Raw genomic sequence first — 10238 nt, 5'->3', positions numbered from 1 at the left:
GGGGAAGGGGCGCGGGGGGGGGGGGGGGGGGGGGGGGGGGGGGGCGGGAAGGAAGGTTGGGCCTCTGCTCCTGCTCAGGCTGCAGAGCCACAGCTTTTCTGTCGGTGTTTGGCGACATTAGGGTGGGCATTGCTGAAGCTTCCCTGAGGCCACTGTGTTACCTGTCCTTTGGCCAGAGGGAACCAGCTTCTTCTGGATCTTGTCTTGTGTGTTCCTGGAGGTGGCTGCTGGCGGAGGCTTGTCCGTTGCCCTGTCCTACATGTGTGGGAAGCAGTGAGGGGGCGTGCATGTGTGTTTCCTCGGCTCCCCAGCCCTCAGGGTCCTCTGCTGCCTTCCATCTGTCATGCCTGTGCGTGTGTGCGCGGGCACGCGCGTGCACGTAGGTGCGTGATCTAGCTCATCTAGGGCTGTTTCGCTCTAAGAGAGGGAACTTGGGAGGAAGGGAGCTATTCGTTTGGCCAGATTGCCTTACTGTTTATAAAACAGAAACGTCACTCTATGCGTCTTGATTGCAGATCAGGGTTAGGGATGGCCGGACTGAAGATGTACAGTGTGAGGTCTTGTGGAAAAGAGATTTGTATGGTACATGACATTTGTTGTCCCTTAGAATTCAAAAGCAGGAAGTGGCGGAAAGGCACAGATTACTTGGGATAACCCTAAAGAGTTAGAAGGCTACATCCAGAAACTCCAGAATGCTGCCCACCGACTTGCCACTGAAAATAGAAAGCTGAGAAAATGGCACACTACGTTCTGTGAAAAGGTAACCTTTGTTCATACGGTTGGCTAAGCGATGAAGAGTATTACTTAAATGGTAATTGGAATATAATTTTATTCTTTAAAATTTTTTATTTTTTTTAAGTTTATTTTTTTTATTCATTTTTGAGAGACAAAGAGAGCAGGGCAGGAAACAGGCCATTTTGAGTTTTACAGCTTTTCTGCTTGTATCTTTTTGTGTTTAGTTGTTGAGCCTCTGTTGTCTCCTCCTCCTTTCTCATGACCTTGATGCTCATTGAAAAAGTGGTCAGTTTTTCTGAAGAAAGTCTTTTGATGTGGTTTTATAAGATGCTGTCTTATTCTTAGACCAGGGTGATGCGATTCTGACAGAAACAGTGCAGCAGCGACCGATGTTGGCCTTCGTCAGGGTATCATCAGTTACGTATGTGTCTTACTCTAGGTTGAATTCATATCCATCACTCGGTTGAGGTGGTGTCTGTCAGATTTTCCCCCTGGAAAGCTACTGCTTTTCCAGAGTTCCGTTGTGACTGCTGTGCGTTAATGTTTAATAGGTCGTGGTTCTTATGAACATCGACCTGCTTCGGCAGCAGCAGCGCTGGAAGGACGGGTTGCAGGAGCTGAGGACTGGCCTCGCGAGTGTCGAAGCGCAGGTAAGTGTGTTTTCCTTGCTGCCTCCCCTTCGAGCGTCATCTTTTCAGAGGTCAGTGTAGAAGTGGATGAAAAGTTCAGAAAGGTTATCTGTAAATCTTTACTCCTAAATTTCTAATAAATTTAGAATTCTCCTGAATGTATATGAAGACCGCAAAGTAGCATTTACATTAAAAAATATAAAAATAAGTTTGCATTTATCTTATGGAACATCAAATTTCTCAGTTCAGACTTTGTAGTTTCTTTGACTTTGTGCTTAAATGTTATCATTCTTTAGTTTTCTTTTAGGTGATCGTGACATGTGTAGAACACAAAGCTACATTAGGCAGAAGCCCAATAATTGAAATAACTGTTTCAGAATGTTTTCCTTTTTTTGGGTAAAATTCCATATCTGTACACACTTTGATAAATGATACATATGTAAGTGTAACACACAGGGCCTGCTGCACGCCAGTGGTCAGGGGTCTTAGCTGAGTATGGATTATGTGTCCTATGTGTTTACATGTAGTTTTCAGTTCTTAGATTAAAAAAATGAATGTTTATTTATTTTTGAGAGAGAGAGAGAGAGAGAGAGTGAGAGCACAAGCAGGGGAGGGTCAGAGAGAGAGGGAGACAGAATCTGAAGCAGCTCCAGGCTCTGAGCAAGCTGTCAGCAGAGTCTGATGCAGGGTTTGAACTCACTGACTGTGAGATCATGTCTTGAGCCGAAGTCAGATACTTAACTGACTGAGCCACCCAGGCACCCCTAGATTTTTTTCAATTCTTTTTAAGTTTATTTTTTTGAGAAAGAGCATGCATGTGCGCACAGGATTAGAGGATGGTGGGCAGACAGAGAGAGAGAGGGAATCCCAAGCAGCCTCCGTGCTGTCAGCACAGAGCCTGACCCAGACCTCAGACTCGTGAACTGTGAGATCATAACCTGAGTCAAAGCCACGAATCGGACACTGAGGTGACTGAGCCACCTGGACACTCCCAGTTCTTACAGCTTGAAGAAAAAACAAGTGTTAGCATTAATATATTTATGGTTCTATGGAAGCTACAAGTGTAAACTATCCTGAGCATCCTTATATTTTTCAGTTTGTTATTTTTTTAAAAATGTGCATTGGACTATTTAGGGAGTGGAAAGGGAAGGGAAGAGCTGCACTAGATGGGAGTTTTAGAAAGAGGACACAGAAGCTCGTTGACTAAACCACTAATGGTTTTCTTGGATCATAAAATAAAGTCTATATGTAAAATCCATTTAATGTTAATTTGATATGTTAAAATTTACCAGTCTTTGGACTATTTAAACGTGAAGATGAGGGATTTTTCTATTTGACTTTATATAAACTCTTACACTACAAGTACCAGTGAGGAGTTGCATGTTTTAAGATGTTAAAAATGGGGTGGGTTTTTTCCCTTGTAATTTTACTATATATGAAATAAATACTTTAAATGAAAACCCAATTCTGTCACCTAGTTTTTAAATAAAACACGTGCCTGTACCCTCTCAGGGATTCCAGGCCAGTGACATGCGCGCGTGGAAGCAGCACTGGAATCATCAGCTGTACAAAGCTCTCGAACACCAGTACCAGATGGGCTTGGAAGCACTTAACGAGAACTTGCCAGAAATAAACATAGACCTAATATACAAGTAAGGTTTCTTAAAGCCCCTTTTCATTTTCAGACTATATTTTTCTAATAGTACATATTTTAAAGTTATTTATGTGTTTTCAGACAAGGACGGTTACAATTCAGGCCTCCTTTTGAAGAAATCCGGGCTAAATATTATAGAGAAATGAAGAGGTTCATCGGCATTCCGAATCAGTTTAAGGGAGTTGGTGAGCCTGGAGATGAGTCTATTTTTTCTGTTATGATTGATAGAAATGCAAGTGGATTTTTGACTATTTTCAGCAAAGCAGAAGATCTGTTTAGGCGATTATCAGCTGTCTTACACCAACACAAGGTACGGAACCTGTAATTTTCTGTTACTCTATTATGATGTTTCGTCTGATTGATTGAATTAGTATCAAATGTACTGATCTACGGCTTATCTTGCCTGGCGTAACGTAAAAGCATGGCAAGGCGGACAGCCAGTGGAGCGCTCCTGTACACATGAGAACAAAGTTATACTGAGATTTTTTGTCTTTGACTTTTTGAAAATTGAGAAACTAGTTGTTGCATTAGCTTGCGATGTGACAGGATTCTGTTGTGTCAACTTTAACTTCTCTCGGGAAACTGTGTCCTTTTCTTCATTCTTGGGACCAAGAGCAGTCCTTGGAGTGAGGCCTTCAGACTTCGGTTGGGACGGCTTCACTTCCTCCTTACACTGGAGCCCACTGCGGCCGCTCTCCTGAAGCCCAGCTGCGTCCCTTGTCCTTCCTGTTGCTCTGAGACACGTGACTGAGACGTCATCCAGTCTCTCAGCTGCCACTGGGTGCTCCTCCGACTGTTAGGTTTCTAGAACTGATTGAATGTGCATACCTTCAGATTTGTAGCCTTGGCCTTGCCTAATGATTTTGTATTTGGATGCATCAAATTTGAGAAGAGAATCTGAGGAAAGGGTTTTTGTGGCCTTTAAAAAAGGTTTGATGGTCACTGTGCTTTTATGTATTCAATAGTTATTATAGGCTCCCTGATAATGGTTATATTTACATATTTAAATTGAAATTTACCTAAATACCTTCCATCTGTCCCTTTTTATCAGTGTTAAGAGTTGGACCCTAATCTTTTAATAGTTAATAAATTCTGTTTCTTCAATATAGTATGTTTTTTATTTTTTAATAGGAATGGATTGTAATTGGGCAAGTTGATATGGAAGCTCTCGTGGAAAAGCATCTCTCCACCGTCCATGACTGGGAGAGAAATTTCAAAGCACTGAAGATAAAAGGAAAAGAAGTAGAGCGCCTTCCGAGGTATGAGAAGTTGTGGTAGAATTTATGTCCCATTAGTTTGGTCGTGAGATGGTGAGGGTGCTCTACAGTAGTGGTGTCGGTCAGATGACCTTCCTACCTCCTGTAAAGCTCAGCCATGACACTGGGTGTCGTCTGAGTAGGGCTCTGCCGACACTACTGCTGGCTGGGACCTAACTGGATGGAATAGAGTGCAGGCATAGGCTTCTGTTCACATCTGGCCTAAGGATTACGTTTGAAACGCATGGGCATGGTCTGCGAGCGCTGAGACTCTGCCCGTGAGAGCGTGCTACTGACAGAAAGCTCAGGGCATTGGTCTCTGGCTTTGGGCTGTGCAGCCTCCTCTGGGGCTGCCGTGGCAGGCACACAGCCTGCTGCTGCCTCAACGTAGTGCTCTCGTGGTGGTGGGGACCCTCTGAGGGGCTTGTCATAACCCAGCTACTTGAGAAGATAGTCTCCATCTTACCTGAAATTCTTACCACGGGAACCACTCTTTGCAGTAAGTGCTATGAAAGGCCTGTTTAATTGTGCATGTATTTCCTCTAAAGGATAGTATCACTTTTATTCACCTGTTTGCTCATTCTTTCAGTAAATACTCGGTGAGCATGTGTGATATGCAGAGCCTGTCCTGTGGGAGGATAAGGATGAGGAAGAGAGTCCCTCACGTCGCTTGCTGTTCGGTGGTGCAGTGAGACGTGACTCCGTACACACAGGGGTTAAGAGAGTGGGCTCTGGGGTCAGATGGCTTGTCCCAGCCATGGGACTGTGACTGCCATTTACACGCTGTGAGCCTCAATTTCCTCAGCTTGAAAATAGTTAGTATGGGGCACCTGGGTGGCTCAGTCAGTTGAGCATCCAGGTCTTGATTTTGGCTCAGGTTGTGATTTCACGGTTCATGGGTTCAAGCCCCATGTTGGGCTCTGTGCTGACCGTGCAGAGTCTGCTTGGGACTCTCTCTCCCTCTCTCTGCCCCTCCCTTGCTCTTGTGCTCTCTCTCTCAAAATAAACAAAAAGGTAGTTATGACAACTGTCATACTGATGACACAGTGTTTTGAGAGTTAAACGAGTAATTTGAACATAAAGTACTGGTACGGGTGACGTTCACAGTATATTTTACCGATTATTACTTGTTATCAATACCAGATAGAATAGCGTGTTTCATTTTAGAGACTGAACTCAGGGCTCTGGAGGTGTGTACAGCATGACAGTGACATCCCACTCATTTGGGGCAAAATTAGGGAAGTTTCATTCCCTAGAATGAAAGCCTTGATAGAAAGCCTTGACCTGGGATTTTGACAGGAAGAAGGAGAGCTGGAGGCGTCAGCAGACGTCCTAGGACAAGGGTCTGTGTGCTCAGGGTAAGTGGCTCGCTGAGGACTTGAGGAACGAATGTTTTATTAGGGGCGCGAGGGAGTGTTCCTGGAAAGGGGTAATGAAGGCACAGATTTGGGAGAGTGTAATGTTCTCATTGGGCAATTTGGATTTTGTTCATAGTACAGTCATACTTAGTTAACTGAGTTAAGCCGTAATTAACTGGATTAAGTTGTTGGTACTCAAAATGGGGAAGAAGAAATACTATGAAATACTACAAAACAGTATGAAGTATTAAGGGGTCTTACTTTTGGAGGAAGATGAGGGATGAGGAACAGAGAAAAGATAAATGTTTTGTGGGTTCGAGCTCCGATGATTTAGATCATGATACACCATTAGTACTGGTTGGAAATAGGGAAGAGAGGGTGCTTTTGTAATGTTTGTATATGAGGTTTCTCAGTTGGATACGGTCTTTGGTTTTCTGTTTGTTTTTTAAATTTTTGTTGAGAGAATGAGAAGTAGGGGAGAGGGGCAGAGGGAGATAGAGAATCCCAGGCAGGCTCCGTGCTCACTGTGGAGCCCTTGATCCCACAACCCTGGGATTGTGACCTGAGCCAAAATCAAGAGTCAGATGCTCAACCAACTGAACCTCCCAGGTGACCCCCAAAGCTGTATTCTAATGTATTTTGGATGCCATAGTAAGGGTATAATTTGGGGACAGCTTATCTAGGGCGATCCCATGTTACCTATGGCTGAGGGAGCCTCATTTCCATAGCACCAGTATTTTCAACTGAAAGGTGAACGTTAGTCTGTCCTCAGGATTCTGTGGTTGGTGAGTACAACTTTGCTGTAATCAGACCACCTAGTGATGGCAATTCACTAGCAAAATATGGCATAATTAATGTTAGTGTCGATGCAGGGGCTCAATCCCACTGAGTCACCTGAGTGACTGAGCCTCCCAGGCACCCCTAAAATAATCTGTCTTTATCAAATATTAGAAATCTTGACATTTTGTGTCAAAATTTCAAAAATTATATAAAGCTTCATGTATTTTTTTAACAAATTTTTTAAATGTTTTACTTATTTCTGAGAGAGAGGCAGCAGGAGCAGGGGAGGGTCAGAGAAAGAGGGAGACACAGAATCTGAAGCAGGCTCCAGGCTCGGAGCTAGCTGAGAGCACAGAGCTCGACGTGGGGCTCAAACCTACGAACTGCGAGATCATGACCTGAGCCGACGTCAGACACTTAACTGACTGAGCCACCCAGGCGCCCCTAAAACTTCATGTATTAAGTGAATTGGTATATTGTACTGGTTAAAAACTGGAGTTAAAACCACTCCAGTTAGTGGGTGATTGAAAATAAGTGAATCTTTAAGAGAATATCCTATTTTTATAATAAAAGTGAGTATTTAACTTATATAATTTATTTTCTAAAATATCACCTGGCTCTGTGCTTCAAAAAGGATGAGTAGCTTTCTAAATAATCTTTGTGACCATAGTTTCCAAACTTTTTAAAAATTTTGTTATTTCAAGATAAATAAGAGGTTTTTTTCTGATGAACAAGTCTGGTGCAATCTCTGCTTAGAACATTACAATTAGTGTTAAGGATATTGTGGGGAGCGCCTGGGTGGCTCAGTCAGTTAAGCGTCCAACTTCGGCTCAGGTCACAATCTCACAGTTCATGGGTTCGAGCCCCACGTCGGGCCCTGTGCTGACAGACTAGAGCCTGGAGCCTGTTTCGGATTCTGTGTCTCCCTCTCTCTCTGGCCCTGCCCCAATCATGCTCTGTCTCTCTCTGTCTCAAAAATAAATAAAATATAAAAAAATTTTTAAAAAATGAAAAAGTTTAAAAAAGGTTATTGTGTGTAAAGAATTAATGTTGTTAAAAATATATGCCTGTTTTCTGATTAAAATAGTACATTTGTTTTATAAATTACTTAAAATACCAAAACTCTTCTTAGTATTTCATGTTATGGACATATTAGTACATATACTTAAAAATTTGGATCGTAATGTATCCTATTAATTTTATTTAACACTAATATTTAGTATTTTTCTTGTTATTACTTAGTCCTCAAAAATGTGATTTTCTTTAATTGTATGGATATATAATTAGCCACTTGTGTATTTGCACCATTCCTAATTTTTCACTATTATAATTAATGCTTTGAAGAGATATTTGTATATAAAGTCTTGGAGTCTGCTCTGAAAATTTCCTTGGGTTAATTCTCCAGGTGAAGTTAGTAAGACAAACTGTCTGGTATACACGGCCAGCCTCCCATGAAAGCTGCGTGGTCTTCTGCTCTGACCAGACGTTTTGAGGGTTCTGTTTGCCCACAAATCTAGAGACATGAATTAGCAGTTCTTTACATTTTTGCTCATTTGATAGGTATAAAATGGCATCGTGTTACAGTCTTAGTGCCTTGATCATCTCTGTTCACCCTCTGTTTTTGTTTTCCCTTATCACCATTGTTTGTGCTTTGCAGAATAGTGAATTTATGTTATAAATATTTAAATATGTACGTTACATGCTGTTACAGGTAAAGAGCTTGTAAATGTTTAAGTATATTCACATTCAGACTCCAGGGATTTATAATGTGCTGTGTTTTTTTAAAAGCTGACACACTGGATGATAAAAAACTGGTTTCTAACAAAATCATGTTTCTTGAAAACTCCCTAATAGTAGGTGGAAAGCATTTTTACTAAATGAAATCTAAATGTGCTTGGAGATTACAACAATACTTTCTGAGTTACATTTTGAAATGTGTTATATAAAAACATCATACTGAGAATCTTCCTCTGATAAGTCTTTTTCATGTCAAAATATGTCAATTGGTATTTTTCAGTGTGGTCAAGGTAGATTGTTTAAATATTAATTGTAATCCTGTGAAGACTGTGATTGATGATCTCATCCAGAAGCTGTTTGATATGCTTGTTCTTTCTTTGAAGAAGTCCATCCAGGGTAAGACACTTTTTAATTTTTATTTTAACTTAATGTTATACAAAGGCATGTACTTGGATAGTTATGAATGTAAATCCCAATGATGATTAAAATCCAGCTAGATAGTATTATGAAATGAAATGGGCTTAAAATGATAACTTTAGTAAAGTAGGTAAGTCCAAACCTGACTTTTAAGATGTCTAAAAATGGAAGGCGTTTTTGCTTTTTATAGTATGAGCCAGTATCCATTTGTTGCATGTAGTACTGAGGAAGGTAGGTAATTCTGCCATAATGTATTTGTCTTTTCACTTACTAATATTTTCCAAAATACTACACTGTTTCTTTTTCAGGTGAACTGAGGTGTTTTAGCATATTATCTAAAAGACTGGAAGGTTTGCCAATTTTGAGTAAAATATACTGAGAATGAGTACATTTCAATTTTGTCAAAATTTTGAGGTATAATGTGAAACAACTAAATTTGCATGACAAGGAATTTCTTATTCTGTATTTTAAAATTCTGTTGTATGAGCAAATAATAATTTAAGATTTAATGTATGTTATATGATTACTTCCAATAGTCTGATTTTAAAATGATGCAATGGAATAGTTTTGGTGACAGTAACATTCTGTTTCACTGTCACCTATTCAGCTCACTTACATGAAATCGATACATTTGTAACTGAGGCTATGGACGTCTTAACAGTTATGCCCCAGTCTGTGGAAGAGATTGGTGATGCAAATTTGCAGTACAGTAGGCTACAGCAGCAGAAACCGGAGGTGAGAATCGCCAAGTCAAGTTACCAACTTATTTTTACTGTGCTGGAATGTTTAAATTAGGTAATTTTATGTGACTATTTAGAAATAATCATTTAATTTCAGTATTACAAGAGAGTCTGTATCGTGAGCTCATGGTTGGACTCCAGTGCTATGTGCGAGTCATGGTTAATGTCGTCTTCAGGACTAGGTAGTGCACTAGAATGCGGTGCATCAGAATAAGACAATGCTTAATACTTCTTGCTGTGCCTGAGGATACTGAAGGGGAAAGTTGAGCTGAACTAGCACTACACACATTCTCTCTCTGTCATACACACCCACACCCACCCCCCTCACACAGACTTGCATATGGAGTTGTTATATAATGGATGATTTTAACTAAGTTTAGGAGAAGGAAGAGACATGTTTCAAATCATGAGAGAAACTTTGATGTGTCGCTCTTGTGTGGTAGACTTCATATGGTAAAGATTGCTGAGAGATAGGTGAAATGATACACTTTCCATGGAGAGGGTTAGAGAGACAGCAATAAATGTGCCCCAAGGTGCTGGGCTTGGGCCCCTGGGAAGCTGATGGTAGCGTTTCCTGAGAATGAGGGCGGCTGGAGGAGGACGGTATCTGGACAATGGCTGGGTGGGGGTTGGGACATCAGACGGAAGTTTTATGAGGAGTATGGACTTTAGCGTGGAGACCACATTTACTGATTTGATATAAATTTAAAAGCCGTCCCTCTAGGCATGAAATGTGAAAGCACAGGATTGGACCAGTCCGTGGGGTGGATGGCAGACCATGGAGGGTGTAGAGCAGGGTGGGCCGTCCCGGATTACGTGGGGGTGTCGTGGGGGTGTCGGCGCAGGCGGCGGAGGGCGCGGGGAGTGAGCGAGGGGGGGACGGAAAGGGTTCCCTAGCAGGAGCCGGGAGAGGCAGGGACGGGCGCTGCAGA

The 10238-nt window shown here is 41.6% G+C and overlaps 1 protein-coding gene across 1 annotated transcript in view; it reads left to right on the top strand.

Annotated features, from left to right (window-relative positions):
* The window catches only part of DYNC2H1 (dynein cytoplasmic 2 heavy chain 1), a 301089-nt gene that overhangs the window by 24930 nt on the left and 265921 nt on the right, over positions 1-10238 (top strand). The window contains exons 14-20 of the mRNA XM_077770023.1: positions 608-760; positions 1287-1385; positions 2877-3016; positions 3100-3328; positions 4150-4277; positions 8430-8545; positions 9174-9301. Of these exons, the coding sequence (XP_077626149.1) occupies positions 608-760; positions 1287-1385; positions 2877-3016; positions 3100-3328; positions 4150-4277; positions 8430-8545; positions 9174-9301 (993 nt within the window). The remainder of the gene's footprint in view (positions 1-607; positions 761-1286; positions 1386-2876; positions 3017-3099; positions 3329-4149; positions 4278-8429; positions 8546-9173; positions 9302-10238) is intronic.

Source organism: Crocuta crocuta, unplaced genomic scaffold (genome assembly GCF_008692635.1).
Source record: "Crocuta crocuta isolate KB4526 unplaced genomic scaffold, BGI_CrCroc_1.0 scaffold80, whole genome shotgun sequence".
Lineage (NCBI taxonomy): Eukaryota > Metazoa > Chordata > Mammalia > Carnivora > Hyaenidae > Crocuta > Crocuta crocuta.
The sequence above is the reverse complement of the archived record's forward strand: the minus strand, read 5'-3'. Positions and strand labels throughout refer to the sequence as shown.